The sequence below is a fragment of the Oncorhynchus mykiss genome, chromosome 9, assembly GCF_057628025.1.
Source record: "Oncorhynchus mykiss isolate SJ-2025 chromosome 9, ASM5762802v1, whole genome shotgun sequence".
Classification (NCBI taxonomy): Eukaryota; Metazoa; Chordata; class Actinopteri; order Salmoniformes; family Salmonidae; genus Oncorhynchus; species Oncorhynchus mykiss.
Genome location: NC_143030.1, coordinates 14,588,142 through 14,610,940, shown reverse-complemented (window position 1 = coordinate 14,610,940; position 22,799 = coordinate 14,588,142). Strand labels below are relative to the sequence as shown.

The following is a 22,799-nucleotide window of genomic DNA, read 5'->3' as shown; positions in this document are numbered from 1 at the left end:
AACTAACTTGCCTGGTTAAATAAAGGTAAAATAAATAAAAATAAAACAGTTGTTGGAAAGATGACTTGTGTCATGTACAAATTAGATGTCCTAACCGTCTTGCCAAAACTATAGTTTGTTAACAAGACATTTGTGGAGTGGTTGAAAAACAAGTTTTAATGTTTCCAACCTAGGTGTATGTAATCTTCCGACTTCAACTGTACCTATAATCCAGATTTTCTATTAAAAATATATTTGAAATTGTATTTCAGGTTGTAACACATAAACTGGGGTCCAAAATGATTGAAACCCTTTATAAAAAGGTGCAATAATGACTGGATAGAATAAACATTTCAAATACTGAGGTACATTGTATGCTCGAAAAATTTGGATTTTTTAAATCAAAAGGTAGGGGTCAAAATGATTGACACCCTTAAAATATCTTGTAAATAAAGTAGCTAAAAGTTTAGCATTTGGTCCCATATTCCTACCACGCAATGACGACATCAAGCTTGTGCCTCTACAAACTTGTTGGTTGCAATTGCAATTCATTTAGATGTGTTTCAGATCATTTTGTGCCCAATAAAAATGTATGGTAAATGATGTATTGTGTCAGTTTGGAGTCACTTTCATTATAAATAAGAATATAATACGTTTCTAAACACGTTCATGTGGATGCTACCATGATTACGGATAATCATGAATTAATCTTAAAATTAGAATATCACAGAGGGTCAAAGATTATACCCCAAAGACATGCTAACTTCTCACCGTTACCAGTAACAGGGGAGGTTAGCATGTCTTGGGGGTATGATCTTTGACACTCTGTAACTTTCTTTCTCATCATTATTCATTTAGGATTATCTGTTAGAAACATACTATATTCTTATTTTGAATAAAAGGGACTCCAAAATGACACAATACATTAAATATCATTCATTCTATTGGGGACAAAATAATCTGAAACGCAACTAAAAGTAACTGCAAATGCATCCAACAACTGTGTAGACTCACAAGCTTGATTTAGTCTTTGCATGCTAGGAATATGGGACCAAATACTAAACTTTTGGCTACATTATTTATACAAATCCTTAGGGGTGTCAACCATTTTGACCTCTACCTCTTTTGAGGAATAAATGTATTACTTGTTAAACAAAATAGTGGATTAGACTATTTCAGCCTTACCTGTTGCTGTGTATAAAATCCAGCACACCGCCATGCAATCTCCATAGACAAACATTGGCAGTAAATTGTCCTTATTGAAGAGCTCAGTGACTTTCAACGTGGCACCGCCCTAGGATGCCACCTTTCCAACAAGTATGTTTGTCTTACTTCTGCCTTGCTAGAACTTCCCCATCAACTGTAAGTGCTGTTATTGTGAAGTGGAAACGTCTAGGAGCAACAACGGCTCAGACGTGAAGTGGTATCGCGTAAAATCGTGTGTCCTTGGTTGCAACACTCACTACTGAGTTCCAAACTTCCTCTGGAAGCAACGCAAGCACAATAACTGTTTGTCGGTAGCTTCATGAAATGGGTTTCCATGGCCGAACATCCACACACAAGCCTAAGATCATCATGTGCAATGCCAAGCGTCGACCTGAGAGGTGTAAAGCTTGCGGCCATTGGAAACACGTTATCGGGAATGAGAAATCACGCTTCACCATCTGGCAGTCCGACGGACAAATCTTGGTTTGGCGGATGCCAGGAGAACGCTACCTACCCGAATGCATCGTGCCAACTGTAACGTTTGGTGGAGGAGGAATAATGGTCTGAGGCTGTTTTCATGGTTCGGGCTAGGCCCCTTACTTCCAGTGTAGGGCAATCTTAATGTTTCAGCATACAGTGACATTTTAGATGATTCTGTGCTTCCAACTTTGTAGCAACAGTTTGGGGAAGGCTGTTTCAGCATGAATGCCCTTGTGCACAAAGCGAGGTCCATGCAGAAATGGTTTGTCGAGATCGGTGTGGAAAAACTTGACTGGCCTGCACAGAGCTCTGACCTCCCCCATCGAACACCTTGGGGATGAATTGGAATGCCTACTGCGAGCCAGGCCTAATCGCCCAACATGACTGCCTGACCTCACTAATGCTCTTTTAGCACAATGGAAGCAAGTCCCCGCAGTGTTCCCACATCTAGTGGAAATGCCTTCCCAGAAGAGTGGAAGCTGTTATAGCAGCAATGTTCCAACATCTAGTGGAAAACCTTCCCAGAAGAGTGGAAGCTGTTATAGCAGCAATGTTCCAACATCTAGTGGAAAACCTTCCCAGAAGAGTGGAAGCTGTTATAGCAGCAAAGGGCGGACAAACTCTATATTAATGCCTATGATTTTGGAATGAGATGTTTGACGAGCAGGGGTCCAATTACTTTTGTTCATGCAGTGTAGTTCAGTACTTGAATTATTTATTTTATACAGTCATTATTGCTCATCTTTATCAAGGGTGTCAATCATTTTGGACCCCACTGTGTACCGTACTGTATCAGGTTTCAAAAATAACTTTGAATTTTTACAACTGACATTGGAACATTTTCAGAAACTATTTTATTTCTTGATAACAAAAATCATAGTTATCAATTTCTGATTACAATTGACATATTTACATAACAGTATTAACAGTTATACAAATTGTTTGGCAGACCGCATACAGTGTAATACAGAGCTAATATACAATAACAAGTAAACAAAGACAAATAAATAAATAAAAGCTATATTACTTATAACCATCCATAACTATTGCTAGACATAGAACGATCAAATGCACATTGAAATCATCAATCTTAAAGTGCAATAAAATTATATTTGATCCACTGTCAAAATGAATAAATATTCTATTATGAGTATAAATACCATAGCTGTTTTAATCCTATATGTTTCAGGCATCCTGAGCTGGCCACCAGTGGTCTCATACTGTGGGTATCCTCTCATGGGCGAAGCCCTCCTGGAAGAACATATGCTATACATACTTGGACAACATAGGCAGAGACACCGTCTCAGAGCAGAGTATCCAGCAGCTCATTCGGCCGCCATAAACAAGCAATCCTGTGTGTATTTACCACATTTACACATTCAATTTGTTCATACAGATGTAGGATCTTCATTTGATCACCCTGTCATTTCAGAACAAAATACTTAGCAGCTTTAAACCTCTAGAGTCCCCAAATGATTTGATGAAACATTGAATTTGGCATTACTGCTATTAGGTCAAAGAAATGCATTGAATCATAGATTCACACATGGAAAAACAGAGACCCCCCCCAATCTTTTTTTTAAAGGAAGTTTGTTTTGAGTTGTACTGATTTTCAGGAGGTCTTCTGATCTGACAAACACAACTGTAGTTCTGCCACCTTTCACAGCAGATCCTGAAGGCCGATATCCGTGGATGCAATGAATTGAGACGCAGCCCCATGCATAGAAACAGATATCTCAAGCTTAAACAAAACAGATTTGTATGAGGATTTTGTATTATGCTAATTCGATTCACGAAATTGACTCGAGGATTAATGAACAACAGAGAGCTGTGGCTTATTCAGGCCGCCATAGACAAGCAAGCAATCATGTGTATTTATCACACAGTGGTGGAAAAAGTACCCAATTGTCATCAAAATACTACTTGAGAAAAAGTCTAAAAGTATTTGGCTTTAAATATCAAAAGTAAATATTATTACTAAAAGTAAAAGTGTAAATCACTTAAAAATCCTTATATTAAGCAAATCAGACCATTTAATTTTTTTTCAAAATGTTAGGATAGCCAAGGGCATGCTCCAACACTCAGAGATTATTTACAAAAGATGCATTTGTGCTTACATTTGTGCTTACTGAGTCCGCCAGGCCAGAGGCAGTAGGGATGGCCACATGTTCTCCTGAAAAGTGCTTGAATTGGACTATTTTCCTGTTCTGCTAAGCATTCAAAACGTAATGAGTACTTTTGGTTGTCAGGGAAAATGTATGGAGTAAAAAGTGCAATATTTTCTTTAGGAATGTACTGACTCAAATTAGCATCTGTAGGCACTTTTTCTTGTGAGTAAGAGGATGCTACAAGTCATAAGATGTTCTGATCTGCGGTCTGTTGATCCTTACCTGCGGTAAAAAGAGATAGAAATTGAGATTATGTGTGTGCGTGTGCGTCAATATTGAGAGATATCGTGAGGCTACCCTCGCGTATCTGAAATGACATGATCAAGTGATGTTTACTGATCATGAAAAGCATGCCGTTACTTGCGGTATGACTCTGATGACAGAGCTAAATGTGGAATAATCAGAAATGTGTAGTTCTGACTGTGCTCTTCAAGAGGTGATGACATTATGACCAAATAGTTAACATTTATTTAACAATCCCTTTGAAAACGGCAGGCAGTTGTCAATGGTTTTAGCAGAGCTGGGAGTCTCCTTGTCCCCAACAGTTAAATAGAACGCTCTGCACCTTAATGTGACGCTCTATTGATGACAACCTATACTCACAGGCTGGTTGCTGGTATACAATAGTACTATAGTGTACTCACAGGCTGGTTGCCGGTATACAATAGTACTATAGTGTACTCACAGGCTGGTTGCCGGTATACAATAGTACTATACTGTACTCACAGGCTGGTTGCTGGTATACAATAGTACTATAGTGTACTCACAGGCTGGTTGCCGGTATACAATAGTACTATAGTGTACTCACAGGCTGGTTGCCGGTATACAATAGTACTAAAGTGTACTCACAGGCTGGTTGCCGGTATACAATAGTACTATACTGTACTCACAAGCTGGTTGCCGGTATACAATAGTACTATAGTGTACTCACAGGCTGGTTGCCGGTATACAACAGTACTATGGTGTACTCACAGGCTGGTTGCCGGTATACAATAGTACTATAGTGTACTCACAGGCTGGTTGCCGGTATACAACAGTACTATAGTGTACTCACAGGCTGGTTGCCGGTATACAATAGTACTATAGTGTACTCACAGGCTGGTTGCCGGTATACAACAGTACTATAGTGTACTCACAGGCTGGTTGCTCGGGAAGTTGTGCATTTGGTTGTGGGGCTCTGAGGGGTAGTATGGTGGAGGGTATCTTTCGCTCGACTGTGGGTTGGGGTTGTAGGTTGGAAGAGGACCGCTTGAGTGTTGGTAGATATTTGACATCCCGTTGGTGTATGCTGGGTTATCGTACGTCCCTAGAAAAAGAAATACAGACCAAATGTAAAAATAAAATGTAGATATCCTTACATATAATATAAAGATCTTATTATGAGATTAATTTATTGTCAGTTGTCAATACTACCATTAGTACAGTCACCACAGCCACCAATACTGAAGTAACAAGTACCTCTACTACTTCAACTAAATACCATAGAAATACTTTGAGACAGCAGGAGCAAGCACACACATTTTCTTCAGGAACCACCCCCACACACACACAAAATATATGTAAAAAAATAACAGAAAAACTAAGATGAGGTACCTGGGTGAGGTGTTGTGGTGGACCTGGTGTTGGGTGTGGGCCATTCAAAGTCATCCTCAAGCCACTGGTTTACCATCTCCTGCTTAGTGTCTTTATTCCTGTTAGAGGAGAGGAGGGTAGAGGAGACGGAGGGCAGGGTAGAGGAGACGGAGGGCAGGGTAGAGGAGACGGAGGGCAGGGTAGAGGAGACGGAGGGCAGGGTAGAGGAGACGGAGGGCAGGGTAGAGGAGACGGAGGGCAGGGTAGAGGAGACGGAGAGTAGAGGACAGGAGATGCAAAATATAGAGTGTTTTTACTACACAGCAAAATTTCCTAATTGAAAATAAAATAATCAATCTTTCTCTAGTCTCTATCATTCTACTCCTCCTTCAACTCATCCCCACTTACCTCTTTTCCTTTTTCTTGTTCACCACCAGGAACACTGTCAGGACACCAAATATCACCAGGACAACCCCGGCAGTTATACTGGTTCCGGCATATAACCCAGCCTTGTGGATCGGGTGGTTACAGTCAGCCAGGTACCAGATTGAGTTTGTGTTTTTACAGCTGAAATAGTCAGAACGTATAGCATTATTCTACTGTGAGGAAGTGGTGACCCAATCAAACTGTAGCGAAGAATGGAACTCTCCCCAACAGTAAAGAATATATACAGTATTACATATAAATAATATTATAGGAGAGAATATGTACAGTTGAAGTCGGAAGTTTACATACACTTAGGTTAGAGTCATTAAACTCGTTTTTCAACCACTCCACAAATTTCTTGTTAAACTATAGTTTTGGAAAGTCGGTTAGGACATCTATTTAGTGCATGACACAAGTCATTTTTCAAAGAATTGTTTAGACACAGATTATTTCCCAGATTATTCCAGTGGGTAAGAAGTTTACATACACTAAGTTGACTGTGCCTTTAAACAGCTTGGAACATTCCAGAAAATGATGTCACGGCATTAGAAGCTTCTGATAGGCTAATTGACATAATTTGAGTCAATTGGAGTTTTACCTGTGGATATATTTCAAGGCCTACCTTCAAACTCTGTGCCTCTTTGCTTGACTTCATGGGAAAATCAAAAGAAATCAGCCAAGACCTCAGAAAAAAAATGGTAGACCTCCACAAGTCTGGTTTATCCTTGGGAGCTATTTCCAAATGCCTGAAGGTACCACGTTCATCTGTATAAACAATAGTACGCAAGTATAAACACCATGGGACCACGTAGCCGTCATACCGCTCAGGAAGGAGACGCATTCTGTCTCCTAGAGATGAACGTACTTTGGTGTGAAAAGTGCAAATCAATCCCAGAACAACAGCAAATTACCTTGTGAAGATGCTAGAGGAAACAGGTACAAAAGTATCTATATCCACAGTAAAACGAGTCATATTTCGACATAACCTGAAAGGCCGTTTAGCAAGGAAAAAGCCACTGCTCCAAAACCGCCAAAAGAAAAGCCAGACTACGGTTTGCAACGCACATGGGGACAAAGATCGTACTTTTTTGAGAAATGTCCTCTGGTCTGATGAAACAAAATTAGAACTGTTTGGCCATAATGACCATTGTTATGTTTGGAGGAAAAAGGGGGAGGTTTGCAAGCCGAAGAACACTATCCCAACCGTGAAGCACAGGGGTGGCAGCATCATGGTATGGGGTGCTTTGCTGCAGGAGGGACTGGTGCACTTCACAAAATAGATGGCATCATGAGGCAGGAAAATTATATGGACATATTGAAGCAACATCTCAAGACATCAGTCAGGAAGTTAAAGCTTGGTTGCAAATGGGTCTTCCAAATGGACTTCCAAAGTTGTGGCAAAATGGCTTAAGGACGACAAAGTCAAGGTATTGGAGTGACCATCACAAAGCCCTGACCTCAATCCTATAGAAGATTTGTTGGCAGAACTGAAAAAGTGTGTGCGAGCAAGGAGGCCTACAAACTGTACTCTGTTACACCAGCTTTGCCAGGAGGAATGGGACAAAATTCACCCAACTTATTGTGGGAAGCTTGTGGAAGGCTACCCGACACGTTCGACCCAATTTAAACAATTTAAAGGCAATGCTACCAAATAGTAATTGAGTGTATGTAAACTTCTGACCCATAAATCAAAGCTGAAATAAAAACTGAGTTTAAATGTATTTGGCTCCTCTCCTTTAATATTACATTATATTTAACATACATACACTCCCGGTCCAAAGTTTTAGAACACCTACACATGCCAAGGGGGGGGGGGGGGGGGGGGCATTTGAAGAATCTCAAATAAAAAATATATTTTGATTTAATACTTTTTTAGTCACTACATTATTCCATATGTGTTGTTTCATAGTTTTGATGTCTTCACTATTATTCTACAATGTAGAAAATAGTACAAATGAAGAAAAACCCTTGAATGAGTAGATGTACTAAAACTGGTAGTGTACTGTATATAATTATTTAGTATACTGAATATAACGTTTAGAACTTACTTGCATGACAGTCCGGCTCTGGTTACTTCACAGATACCGCTGTTGCAGTTTTTAGTGTTATTATGTCTGGGGTCACATGCCGTCAAACAGAGCAACTTCCCGTCTTTACTGTAAGGCTCAAAGTATTTAGCAAAATCAAGGTTGATTGTTTTCTGACATACAGCTGAGAGAGAGAGAAAGAGAGAGAGAGAGAGAGAGAGAGAGAAAATGTTTTTTACATATTTCATTTCCTTCTTGATCTGGTCTAAACTCTTATTTTGTTAATGAGGGAATATTTTCCCTATCTGCTGCACCATCGTTCCCTTCCTCCTTATTCCTGCTTCCTCTAGTCTTCCGTCTGAATGTTCTCACCTTTCTCATCAAGTGGCGTTTCTTGTAGTTTCTTCACTGACACAACAGTAAACGTAGGACATCCTGAGCGAAGAGCTGAAAAAAATATGATAATGATATTACCAAATATTTTTGTCCATGTCTTAACAATGATAGTTTGATTTGAATTGTTGTGTGTATTTTGAAGGTGTGTTTTTAGATGTGACTTTATGTATTGCTGTTACCTGAACACAATGACAGATTTTGCAAAGCTGAATTAACGTCGTCTACGAAGTTCTTGTACTGTTGCTCAGCTCCTGGTTCATTCAGAACCGTCAGAATGATATTGTGTTCGACGTTCAAACTTAAGAAAGGAGGTTGAGTAAACGTCTTTGAGGTTATTTTGCACTTAATTTCTTCCCACAGTGAGGCCTAACATTTGTTTTTGTAAACTTAGGGTGTGGTCTTGGCAAACCCAACTACCACTAACCTATTTGAATTCTGTGGTAACCAGGGTTGGGGTCAATTCCGTTTCAGTTACAGTCAAGTCAGAAAGTAAACACAATTCCACATTTTACTCATTGAAAAGCATTGAAGAATTTCAGTGTACATATATCTGAATAGACTGAAAATGAAATGGAATTAACCCCAACCTTGGTGTTAACCAACCATCACCAAAACCAAAATCGAAAGGTTTATGTATCATAGTTAATGAATCACTTATTTAAATTACCGATATGATTCTGCCTTGGGGTTGTACAAGGAGTTTTCCATCTGAAAGCATCACAGAGCAAAATATCATCACTACACCATCTGCAACTTTCAGCTTCTCTGTGAAAAATGATTATAAAGTATGAATAAGAATGTAAGAGGTTCTCTTTGTATTTTGCATTTACCCTTTTCTCCTCTATACCTCGTCCCAAGCGTGTGGTCATAACTGACCCATTACTGAGAGAACAAAAATAATGAAGACCAATGAGAATAATCTCTGCATAATCTTTGTTTACATTTTCATATAACCTCATGACAACGTGGACAGGTTTTTGTACTGTCAATAGATCACCTTTATATAAGATAAGGGGTAGGACAGGATACAGGGTGAAATTGTCGTTTTGTAAATGTGTACCATGGTGTTTTTGGTATGCTAGTCTAGTACCTCAGAGTTACGTTTTCCACTGTGAAATTCCGTATCCCTTTACTCCTGTAGTATTCCTCCATCTGAAATGTAAACAGTGGTCACTGCATATTCACGAAGACTTGAGATAAAATGAATTAACCCCAAGGCCTCTGTGGCAATTAAATAGAAAATCACCTGCTGTCTTGAACAGCAGTTGTTATTTTTTATTTATTTATCCACATTACTTTACAAATGTTTTATTTGACTTAAATGTATTTAACACTTAACTTGACATTACTGTTTTGTCTCACCTCTGTTGTGAAATCCTTGACCTTGTCTGTGTATTCAGTTGAAGTTTTGTTGTTATATTTTTCTATGTACGGGGAATTAGTAACCATATCCTTAACCACCGCTGTCCTATTGAGCGTACCTACAAGAAGACCAAGTGGCAACATTTGTGAATGTATCATAACCTATTGACAAATAAAATAGGAGAAGTACTATTTCTAATATATTATGCTTTCTAAGTTATCAAAGTGAAAAGAATCTAAGTCTTGTATTCATCACTTATCTATTTCATTTGCTGTGATTATTAAGGGAAAGTAGGATCTCAGGGCTGTTTCGGTTTCACAAATTGTATTTGTTTTACAAAATGTCTCACATACCTGGCACTATGTCAGTTTTAAAATCTCTGCAGGTCTCCCCGTGGAAGTCAGGAGGACAGTTGCAAGACTGTCCTTCAGGTGTACCTCCGTTCTCACACTGAATTGGTGGCGTAGCGGTGGTGGCAATAGTAGAAGAAGTTGTACTTGGCAAAGATGGTTCGGCTGTAGTTCCAGCATCAGTAGTTCCTGGTTTGGCTGTAGTTCCAGCATCAGTAGTTCCTGGTTTGGCTGTAGGTCCAGCATCAGTAGTTCCTGGTTTGGCTGTAGTTCCAGCATCAGTAGTTCCTGGTTTGGCTGTAGTTCCAGCATCGGTAATTCCTGGTTTGGCGGTAGTTCCAGCATCGGTAATTCCTGGTTTGGCGGTAGTTCCAGCATCAGTAGTATCTGGTTTGGCTGTAGTTCCAGCATCTGTAATTCCTGGTTTGGCTGTAGTTCCAGCATCAGTAGTATCTGGTTTGGCTGTAGTTCCAGCATCGGTAATTCCTGGTTTGGCTGTAGTTCCAGCATCAGTAGTATCTGGTTTGGCTGTAGTTCCAGCATCAGTAGTATCTGGTTTGGCTGTAGTTCTTGCATCCGTAATACCTGATTCGGTGATGGGTCCGGCTTCAGTGGTACCTGATTCGGTGATGGGTCCGACGTCAGTGGTGCCTGTTTCGGTGATGGGTCCGGCGTCAGTGGTGCCTGTTTCGGTGATGGGTCCGGCGTCAGTGGTACCTGTTTCGGTGATGGGTCCAGCTTCAGTGGTGCCTGTTTCGGTGATGGGTCCGGCTTCAGTGGTGCCTGTTTCGGTGATGGGACCGGCTTCAGTGGTGCCTGTTTCGGTGATGGGTCCGGCGTCAGTGGTGCCTGTTTTGGTGATGGGTCCGGTGTCAGTGGTGCCTGTTTCGGTGATGGGTTCAGCTTCAGTGGTGCCTGTTTCGGTGATAGGTCCGGTGTCAGTGGTGCCTGTTTCGGTGATGGGTCCGGCTTCAGTGGTGCCTGTTTCGGTGATGGGTCCGGCGTCAGTGGTGCCTGTTTCGGTGATGGGTCCGGCGTCAGTGGTGCCTGTTTCGGTGATGGGTCCGGCTTCAGTGGTACCTGTTTCGGTGATGGGTCCGGCTTCAGTGGTGCCTGTTTCGGTGATGGGTCCGGCTTCAGTGGTACCTGTTTCGGTGATGGGTCCGGCTTCAGTGGCGCCTGTTTCGGTGATGGGTCCGGCTTCAGTGGCGCCTGTTTTGGTGATGGGTCCGGCTTCAGTGGCGCCTGTTTCGGTGATGGGTCCGGCTTCAGTGGCGCCTGTTTCGGTGATGGGTCCGCCGTCAGTGGCGCCTGTTTCGGTGATGGGTCCGGCTTCAGTGGTAACTGTTTCGGTGATAGGTCCGGCGTCAGTGGTACCAGTTTCGGTGATGGGTTCAGCTTCAGTGGTGCCTGTTTCGGTGATGGGTCCGGCTTCAGTGGTGCCTGTTTCGGTGATGGGTCCGGCGTCAGTGGCACCTGTTTCGGTGATGGGTCCGGCTTCAGTGGTGCCTGTTTCGGTGATGGGTCCGGCATCAGTGGCGCCTGTTTCGGTGATGGGTCCGGCTTCAGTGGTGCCTGTTTCGGTGATGGGTCCGGCGTCAGTGGTGCCTGTTTTGGTGATGGGTCCGGTGTCAGTGGTGCCTGTTTCGGTGATGGGTTCAGCTTCAGTGGTGCCTGTTTCGGTGATGGGTCCGGTGTCAGTGGTGCCTGTTTCCGTGATGGGTCCGGCTTCAGTGGTGCCTGTTTCGGTGATGGGTCCGGCGTCAGTGGTGCCTGTTTCGGTGATGGGTCCGGCTTCAGTGGTACCTGTTTCGGTGATGGGTCCGGCTTCAGTGGTGCCTGTTTCGGTGATTGGTCCGGCTTCAGTGGTGCCTGTTTCGGTGATGGGTCCGGCGTCAGTGGCGCCTGTTTCGGTGATGGGTCCGGCTTCAGTGGTGCCTGTTTCGGTGATGGGTCCGGCGTCAGTGGCACCTGTTTCGGTGATTGGTCCGGCTTCAGTGGTGCCTGTTTCGGTGATGGGTCCGGCGTCAGTGGCACCTGTTTCGGTGATGGGTCCGGCGTCAGTGGCACCTGTTTCGGTGATGGGTCCGGCTTCAGTGGTGCCTGTTTCGGTGATGGGTCCGGCTTCAGTGGTAACTGTTTTGGTGATGGGTCCGGCCTCAGTGGTGCCTGTTTCGGTGATGGGTCCGGCGTCAGTGGTGCCTGCTTCAGTGGTAACTGTTTCGGTGATAGGTCCGGCGTCAGTGGTACCAGTTTCGGTGATGGGTTCAGCTTCAGTGGTGCCTGTTTCGGTGATGGGTCCGGCTTCAGTGGTGCCTGTTTCGGTGATGGGTCCGGCGTCAGTGGTACCTGTTTCGGTGATGGGTCCGGCTTCAGTGGTGCCTGTTTCGGTGATGGGTCCGGCGTCAGTGGCGCCTGTTTCGGTGATGGGTCCGGCTTCAGTGGTAACTGTTTCGGTGATGGGTCCGGCTTCAGTGGTGCCTGTTTCTGTGATGGGTCCGGCGTCAGTGGTGCCTGTTTCGGTGATGGATCCGGCTTCAGTGGTACCTGTTTCGGTGATGGGTCCGGCTTCAGTGGTACCTGTTTCGGTGATGGGTCCGGCTTCAGTGGTACCTGTTTCGGTGATGGGTCCGGCTTCAGTGGTACCTGTTTCGGTGATGGGTCCGGCTTCAGTGGTGCCTGTTTCGGTGATGGGTCCGGCTTCAGTGGTGCCTGTTTCGGTGATTGGTCCGGCGTCAGAGCTACCTGTTTCGGTGATGTGTCCGGCATCAGTGGTACCTGTTTCGGCTGTAGGTCCGGAATCAGTGGTACCCGTTTCGGCTGTACTTCCAGCATCAGTGGGACCCGTTTCGGCTGTACTTCCAGCATCAGTCGTACCTGTTTCGGCTGTAAGTCCAGCATCAGTGGTACCTGTTTTGGCTGTAAGTCCAGCATCAGTAGTACTTGGATTTTCTGTAGCAGTTGCAGGGATTTCTGTAGTTGAAAGTTGTTCTGTAGTTTCAGAGGTTTCTGTAGATGCCATTGGGGTACTGCTAGCAGAAACTGCAGTAACAACAGAAGTCACAGTTAGCTTTATTTACAATGAAGGCTATTGCTACGTAGTGTTATATTATGTATTTATTTAGTGTCATCAAGTTACATATACTTTTTAAGTAATAATATCTTAATCACGTTCTCTCTCTCTCTAAGCATGGACACAAACTTTCTCAGTTTTACTTGATTGGCTCTAATGCGTTAAGAAGGAAAGAAATTCTACAAATTAACTTTTAACAAGGCACACCTGTTAATTGAAATGCATTCCAGGTGACTTCCTCATGAGTTTGGTTGAGAGAATGCCAAGAGTGTGCAAGCTGTCATCATGACCGAATACAAACTGTGTAGCTATTCCCTCCGCAAGGCAATCAAACAAGCTAAGTGTCAGTACAGAGGCAAAGTAGAGTCGCAATTCAACGGCTCAGACACAAGAGGTATGTGGCAGGGTCTACAGTCAATGTCTTGCTCCCAGACAGACTAAATTACTTCTTTGCTCGCTTTGAGGACAATACAGTGCCACTGACACTGCCCGCTACCAAAACCTGCAGACTCTCCTTCACTGCAGCTGACGTGAGTAAAACATTTAAACGGGTTAACCCTCACAAGGCTACAGGCCCAGACGGCATCCCCAGCCGCGTCCTCAGAGCATGCGCAAGAGGGCCACCATGTTTCCTGTTCCCAAGAAAGCTAAGGTAACTGAGCTAAATGACTACTAATGACTAACGGCCCCGTAGCACTCACTTCCGTCATCATGAAGTGCTTTGAGAGACTAGTCAAGGACCATATCACCTCCAGCCTACCTGACAACCCTAGACCCACTCCAATTTGCTTACCGCCCCAATAAGTCCACAGACGACGCAATCGCAACCAAACTGCACACTGCCCTAACCCATCTGGACAAGAGGAAGACCTATGTGAGAATGCTGTTCATCGACTACAGCTCAGCATTTAACACCATAGTACCCTCCAAACTCGTCATCAAGCACGAGACCCTGGGTCTCGACCCCGCCCTGTGCAACTGGGTACTGGACTTCCTGACGGGCCGCCCCCAGGTAGTGAGGGTAGGTAACAACATCTTCACATCCCTGATCCTCAACACTGGGTCCCCACAAGGGTGCGTTCTGAGCTCTCTCCTGTACTCCCTGTTCACTCACGACTGCGTGGCCATGCACGCCTCCAACTTAATCATCAAGTTTGCGGACGACACTACAGTGGTAGGCTTGATTACCATCAATGACGAGATGGCCTACAGGGAGGAGGTGAGGTCCCTCCGAGTGTGGTGTCAGGAAAATAACCTCACACTCAACGTCAACAAAACAAAGGAGATGATCGTGGACTTTAGGAAACAGCATAGGGAGCACCTCCCCTATCCACATCGACGGGACAGTAGTGGAGAGGGTAGAAAGTTCCTCGGCGTACACATCACGGACAAACTGAATTGGTCCACCAACACAGACAGCGTGGTGAAGAAGGCGCAGCATCCCAAGGGTAGTGAGGTCTGCACAACGCATCACCGGGGGCAAACTACCTGCCCTCCAGGACACCTACACCACCCGCTGTCACAGGAAGGCCATAAAGATCATCAAGGACAACCATCACCCGAGCGAGCCACTGCCTGTTCACCCCACTATCATCCAGAAGGTGAGGTCAGTACAGGTGCATCAAAGCAGGGACCGAGAGACTGAAAAACAGCTTTTATCTCAAGGCCATCAGACTGTTAATGTCACGCCCTTACCTGAGTATTCTTTGTTTTCTTTTTATATTTTGGTTTGGTCAGGGTGTGACGAGGGTGGTATGTGTGTTTTTGTCTCATCTAGGGTGTTTGTACTGTCTAGGGGTTTTGTAGATTTATGGGGTTGTTTCCATCTAGGTGTTTATGTAGGTCTATGGTTGCCTAGATTGGTTCTCAATTAGAGGCAGGTGTTTATCGTTGTCTCTGATCGGGAACCATATTTAGGCAGCCAGCCTCTTTGGGTATTTCGTGGGTTATTGTCTATGTTATGTTGCAAGTTAGCACATTGTTTCATTAGCAGTCACGATCGTCTTATCGTTTTCTTGTTTTGTTTAAGTGTTCTTCGTGTTCTTCATGCAATAAAGAAGAATGTATTCTAACCACGCTGTGCTTTGGTCTACTCCATACGACGATCGTGACAGTTAATTAAACAGCCACCACTAACATTGAGTGGCTGCTGCCAACATACTGACTCAACTCCAGCCCCTTTAATAATGGAAAATTGATGTCAAAAATGTATCACTAGCAACTTTAAACAATGCCACTTAATATAATGTTTACATACCCTACATAACTCATCTCATATGTATACACTGTACTCAGTACCATCTACTGCATCTTGCCATCTTTATGTAATACATGTATCACTAGCCACTTTAAACAATACCACTTTTATGTTTACTTACCCTACATTACTCATCTCATACATATATACTGTACTCTATACCATCTACTGCATCTTGCCTATGCTGTTCTGGACCATCACTCATTCATATATGTACATATTCTTTATCCCTTTACACTTGTGTGTATAAGGTAGTTGTTGTGGAATTGTTAGGTTAGATTACTCGTTGGTTATTACTGCATTGTCGGAACTAGAAGCACAAGCATTTCGCTACACTCGCATTAACATCTGCTAACCATGTGTATGTGACAAATAAAATTTGATTTGATTTGGGTACTTTGAAGAATCTAAAATAGATTTTGATTTGTTTAACAGTTTGTGGTTTACTATTTGATTCCATATGTGTTATTTCATATTTCGATGTCTTCAATATTATTCTATAACTTAGAAGATAGTGAAGAAAATAAAGGAAAACCCTTGAATAAGTAGGTGTGTCCAAACTTTTGACTGGTACTGTACATATTTTTATTTATTTAAGAACTGTCAGTCTTTCAATTTATTGCAGTTGAGAGTTGTAATAGTAGAATTCACATGTTTCAATTGAGAGAATGTGGTAGTACAGTTCTCCTCTTGTTATGTCATTCACTGACAGATCTTAGATATCTATTTATAATTTCCAGCTGATCAACTAGCCCATGCTAGATACCAGCTGTCTAGGTCTTGTAGTTATTACGATGCCCATTGGGGCCTCAACCCCCAGGGGGCCCACATTGATTTTGTTGACTCACTCATGTATCATAAGACATGGCAAAATGTGTAGAATCGCAGGAAATTAGCTTTAAAACTGTGAAATGTTCTCTCTGCCCAATGGCAAAATGTGTTGAATTGCAGGAAATGATCTGCAAAAACCTTCTTTCTGACAATAAGAGGGGTCTTTCACTCCCCTTGTGTCAGTTACTATTTGTCTTTATGTTAATCATTTTGTCCTCTGCATAGTTGAAGGGTTCATAAGCATTTCACGGTAAAGTCTACACCCGTTGTATTCGGCGCATGTGATAAATGACATTTGATTTGAACAGTTTGGGGTCACATGGGTTGCACGTTTGGGGTTTGTGACTACGCTGATAATGACCATATCCATCCGGACCTTTGCTACCTCGTAAGGTTGTGTGACGGGTAGTTTAGTACCTCTGTTATAGACTTTCAGAAACTAATATTGAACAGGTTATAAAATCCCATAAACCCCTGTGTTATTGATCAGCAGAGTGAATCCACAGGCAGATAGCTGGCAAAGAGATCCAGAAGGATTGTTATCAGTTTTCAATTTTCAGTTTTCAACATTTTGAAAGGGTTTCCTGTTGTTATTATTGATCGGATTATAGACTTGTATAAACTGTCATATTGAACAGGTTATAAACTGTATTTTAGAAACAGCATTAGACTTTCTTAAATTGTATTATCAAACCGGTTAAAGAGTGTAATATTTAACACATTATAAACGTTAATATTGAATAACCTGTGATAAATTGTTATATCGAACAGATGATATATGTTGAAACCGTTATAAACACTTCTAAACTGCAATAATTGGTTTCCTATTGTAAAGTGCCGATCAGCAGAGTAAGCATTCTCACCAGCAGTGATAAACAGGCAGATGATTAGCCCAGAGATCCAGGAGCGGCTAATGCTGGTCATGGTCATGATGATGATCGTCTAGGTCCAGGTATCTCTCTCTCTCTACGATGCTTAGTCCTGATCCACTCACTGGTGGATGTATCTCTCTGTCAGAATGGTGTACTGAACGCTACACACACCTGTACTCTAAACACACCTGTCCTCTACACACACCTCTGGCTCCCCCAGGTCTGAATGGCAGGGTTTAGCCTTGGGGTGTCGTGTCCAGTATGTGTCTGTCTAACCCTTGGACCCATTAATGTGTGTGTGTGTGTGTGTGTGTGTGTGTGTGTGTGTGTGTGTGTGTGTTTGGACCTACCTGGGTCCACGTAGCTATTGTTGTAAGGGGTGTCAGTGTCATAATGTTGCCTAATACTTACTGGATTGGATCCAAAATAGTTGGGACAAGATACTCAGCGTTATCTTGAACCATAAATGCACTAACACTCCTGCCCCTGTCAGGGGAACAGCAGGTGCTCTTTTGACTAGGTTATGATAGTCAGTCAGACAGGTTAGTTAAGGATTTTTTACATTTTCCTCATTTAGCAGACACTCTTATCCAGAACACCTAGGGTTAAGTGCCTTACTCAAGGTCACATCGACAGATTTTTCACCTAGTCGGCTCAGGGATTCAAACCAGCAATCTTTCAGTTACTGGCCCAGCTCTCTAACTGCTAGGCTACCTGCCACCCCTGATCCATGCACTACAAAATCCATGTATTATTTTGTTGTATGAATCTATATATCAGAATGTTACATTAACGAGATTGTTGTTTTTAATAAACGCTTTAGTCGTTTAGCAGACAATCTTATCCAGAGCAACTTACAGGAGCAATTAAGTGCCTTGCTCAAGGGACAGATTTTTCACCTAGTCGGCTCAGGGATTCGAACCAGCGCCCTTTTGATTACTGGTCCAACGCTCTTAACCACTAGGCTGTCCTTTTATTAAAATGTTTTTTTTTTTAATGTGATTATTGGGTTTTATGCTCTGACAATGGAGGAGTCAGTGACAGTCAGGCAATGTAACTTGGTTGTGTCATGTCAATGATAGCATTGACGCAGGTTATCTGGGCTATTGTATCTTCTAATATGGTACTTATGAATACACAAATATGAATGATTGAATCAGGAAGGGTGGGAAAGTGGTCTATTTTGGTGACATCACCTTTGGATTATGTGGCAACCGCCACGCGCGCGCACACACACACACACACACACACACAAACACACACACACACACACACACACACACACACACCTATTGTGTCTCTTTGTAGACCCTGGTAGGTTTGTGTTTCCAGTAATCATTAAACTAGTCCAGTAATAATTGACAGTTAAACTGGGTGTAGAGTTACTGTATCACCTAACACAGACAACAGGAAGTAAAGGCAAGTCATGTCTCTACCAGTGAATTGTGAAATACTGCTTATTATATGAGACAAAGGCGTGGCCAAAAGGACCTCATTGGTAGCCTATAACAGTGATTTCATAGCATCATACGTTTCTTTGTTAATGGTGTAATAGGACTGAGTGTAGTTTTTCGCTACAGGTTTCACATGTCCCACTATGTTCCAAACAGATTCCTTTGAGTTAGGTTTCCTTTACAGTGTACCTGCGTAAAGTTATTGTGCAACTTTCACACAGATAACAGGAGAGAGACAGTAAGTTCCAAACATGCCCTAAAAAGGTCATAACCCTTGTCTTTCAGAGTTCTGATAAGATTGATAAGGGGTATCAGAAACACTCAAGATTAGCGGGGTGGAAGGCATTTACAATATGTGATCAAACCCTTATAATTCAGCTGTATCGATTTAATATGGTATTGCACCCTATTCCCTATATAGCCCTATGGGTAGTGCAGTGGAAAAAGGGAGCCATTTGGGACGTAGTCTTAATGAGAATGTACGACCCAACAAACATCTAACTGTGTTATTTGTTGGAACGTTGAACTTTGACGTTTATCCATTGTGAGACTGGCTCATTTGGGTTCAGAGAGTTGGCCATCTTGATACACAACAGCATTATAAACATCATAAAGGTAAGCGGGAAGGCTAGGGTGACCCTAGAATAGGAATAGGAATAGACTAAATATGTTAGGCCTGTTTTTTCTGTCTATTGATTACCTGGGAAGCTTAGCAGAAGTAGACATCCTCATGTTATTTATGTTAGTGCAGGGTGAGCTACACATGTGGACTTCCTACTAGGGCACATCGCCTCAGTGCTAACAGTATAGTTAATAGGGACATGACTACTGCATACAATAGCTGTAGGATCAGCAGCGGCATTAAGGGCAGTTAGAGGGACATAAATTAGGTTACGTATATTGTACTAAACATTGCTCAAGTGTTTAATTTTTGCAATGTATTTTACTTTTCACTAAAGCAATGAAAACAATCAAGCATACCAGAAAAGCGCTAAAAACAGCCCACGTTAACATACATAGCTTAAGAAACAAGGTTCATGAAGTCAATAACTTGCTAGTAACAGATGACATTCATATTCTCTGAAACTCACTTAGATAATATATGACAATACAGTGGTAGCAATACATGGCTATAACATCTACCAAAAATACAGAAATGCCAATGGTGGAGGTGTTGCCGTGTATATTCAGAACCACATTCCTGTAAAGCTTAGAGAGGACCTCATGTTAAATACTGTTGAAGTAATATGGTTCTACAGGTTAATTTACCTCACCGAAAGCCTATTCTTGTGGGAAGCTGCTGTAGATCCCCAAGTGCTAACAGTCAGTATCTGGATAATATGTGTGAAATGCTTGATAATGTATGTGATATCAATAGAGACTTATATTTTCTGGGTGATTTTAAATATTAACTGGCTTTCATTAAGTTGCCCACTCAAGGAAAGGCTTCAAACTGTAACCAGTGCCTGCAACCTGGTTCAGGTTATCAGTCAACCTACCAGGGTAATTACAAACAGTACAGGAATGAAATAATCAACATTTATTGATCACATATTGTCACTCCCTGACCTTAGTTAACTTTGTTTTCTTTATTATTTTGGTTAGGTCAGAGTGTGACAAGGGTGGTTTGTTTAGTTTTTGTATTGTCTAGGGTTTTTTGTATGTCTAGGGGTTTTGTATGTCTCAGAGTTTTGGTATGTCTTGGGGTTTATATGTCTATGGTTGCCTAGATTGGTTCTCAATCAGAGGCAGCTGTTTATCGTTGTCTCTGATTGGGGACCATATTTAGGTAGCCATATTCCTTGGGTATTTTGTGGGTTGTTATTCTATGTTTAGTTGCCTGTTCTGCACTAGCCATATAGCTTCACGGTTCATTTTGTTGTTTTGTATAGTTTTGTTCAGTGTTCTCTCTTTCATTAATGAGTTATGTAAGCTTACGACGCTGCACCTTGGTCCCCTCATTATGACGACCGTGACACATCTTTACTAATGCTGCAGAAATGTGCTTTAAAACAGTATCCAAATCCATCGGATGTAGTGATCACAATATAGTAGCCATATTTAGGAAAACCAACATGCCAAAGGCTGGGCCTAACAACATTGACAAATACGCTGATTCGGTGAGCGAGTTCATTAGAAAGTGCATCGGCGATGTTATACCCACAGCAATGATTAAAACATTCCCAAACCAGAAAGAGTGGATTGATGGCAGCATTCGCGCGAAACTGAAAGCGTGAACCACTGCTTTTAACCAGGGCAAGGTGACCGGAAACATGACCGAATACAAACAGTGTAGCTATTCCCTCCAAGGCAATCAAACAAGCTAAGCGTCAGTACAGAGACAGAGTAGAGTCGCAATTCAACGGCTCAGACACAAGAGGTATGTGGCAGGGTCTACAGTCAATCACGGACTACAGGAAGAAATCCAGCCCAGTCACGGACCAGGATGTCCTGCTCCCAGGCAGACTAAATAACTTTTTTGCCCGCTTTGAGGACAATACAGTGCCACTGACACAGCCCGCTACCAAAACCTGCGGACTCTCCTTCATTGCAGCTGACGTGAGTAAAACATTTAAACGGGTTAACCCTCGCAAGGCTGCAGGACCAGACGGCATCCTCAGCTGCGTCCTCAGAGCATGCGTAGACCAGCTGGCTGGTGTGTTTACGGACATATTCAATCAATCTTTATCCCAGTCTGCTGTTCCCACATCCTTCAAGAGGGGCACCATTGTTCCTGTTCCCAAGAAAGCTAAGGTAACTGAGCTAAACGACTACCGCCCTGTAGCACTCACTTCCGTCATCATGAAGTGCTTTGAGAGACTAGTCAAGGACCATATCACCTCCACCCTACCTGACACCCGAGACCCACTCCAATTTACTTACCACCCCAATAGGTCCACAGACGACGCAATCGCAACCACACTGCACACTGCCCTAACCCATCTGGACAAGAGGAAGACTTATGTGAGAATGCTGTTCATCGACTACAGCTCAGCATTTAACACCATAGTACCCTCCAAACTCGTCATCAAGCTCGAGACCCCGGGTCTCAACCCCGCCCTGTGCAACTGGGTACTGGACTTCCTGACGGGCCGCCCCCAGGTGGTGAGGGTAGGTAACAACATCTCCACCCCACTGATCCTCAATGGGGCCCCACAAGGGTGCGTTCTGAGCTCTCTCCTGTACTCCCTGTTCACCCACGACTGCATGGCCATGCATGCCTCCAACTCAATCATCAAGTTTGCGAACGACACTACAGTGGTAGGCTTGATTACCAACAACGACGAGACGGCCTACAGTTGAGGAGGTGAGGGCCCTTGGAGTGTGGTGTCAGGAAAATAACCTCACACTCAACGTCAACAAAAGGAAGAGATGATTGTGGACAAGGGAGATGATTGTGGACTTCAGGAAACAGCAGAGGGAGCACCCCCCTATCCACATCGACGGGACAGTAGTGGAGAGGGTAGTAAGTTTTAAGTTCCTTGACTTACACATCACGGACAAACTGAATTGGTCCACCCACACAGACAGCGTCGTGAAGAAGGCGCAGCAGTAGCGATATTGCTACTCCTATTTGCCGTATCTTCAATTTAAGTGTGTGGCCTCAGGCCTGGAGGGAAGCAAAAGTCATTCTGTAAACTTTTGGAAAAAATTGTGTTTGACCAGATACAATGCTGTTTTACCGTAAACAAATTGACAACAGACTTTTAGCACACTTATAAGGAAGGACATTCAACAACCACAGCACATACACAAATTACTGATGATTGGATGAGAGAAATAGATAAAAAAGATTGTGGGGGCTGTTTTGTCAGACTTTAGTGCTGCTGGAAAAACATGTGTTATGGCTTTATAGTCACTGCTATATTGTGGATAAAGAGTTTCCTGTCTAACAGAACACAGAGAGTGTTTTTTAATGGAAGCCTCTCCAACATAATCCAGGTAGAATCAGGAATCCCCCAGGGCAGCTGCCTTGGCCCTTTACTCTTTTCAATATTTGCTAACAACATGCCACTGGCATTGAGTAAGGCCAGTGTGTCTATGTATGCTCATGACTCAACACTATACACGTCAGCTACTACAGCGACTGAAATGACTGCAACACTTAACAAAGAGCTGCAGTTCATTTCAGAATTGTTGACAAGGAATAAGTTAGTCCTAAATATTTCAAAAACTTAAAGCATTGTATTTGGGACAAATCATTCACTAAACCCTAAACCTCAACTAAATATTGCATTAAATAATGTGGAAATTGAGCAAGTTGAGGTGATTAAACTGCTTGGAGTAACCCTGGATTGTGAACTGTCATGGTCAAAACACATTCATACAACAGTAGCTAGGATGT

General features: G+C 42.8%; 1 protein-coding gene across 1 annotated transcript; it reads right to left on the bottom strand.

Annotated features, from left to right (window-relative positions):
- Positions 1 to 2,496: 2,496 nt before the first annotated feature.
- On the bottom strand, positions 2,497 to 17,347 carry LOC110531454 (uncharacterized). The gene is made up of 13 exons (XM_036987331.2): positions 16,992 to 17,347; positions 9,971 to 13,009; positions 9,617 to 9,735; positions 9,345 to 9,406; positions 9,085 to 9,136; positions 8,922 to 8,962; positions 8,434 to 8,552; positions 8,231 to 8,305; positions 7,880 to 8,042; positions 5,814 to 5,972; positions 5,427 to 5,524; positions 4,970 to 5,139; positions 2,497 to 4,055 (listed from the first exon to the last, which is right to left on the bottom strand). The coding sequence occupies exons 1-13, from the start codon at positions 17,056 to 17,058 to the stop codon at positions 4,011 to 4,013; spliced, it is 4,209 nt and encodes a 1,402-aa protein (XP_036843226.2). The 5' UTR covers positions 17,059 to 17,347; the 3' UTR covers positions 2,497 to 4,010.
- Positions 17,348 to 22,799: the final 5,452 nt, after the last annotated feature.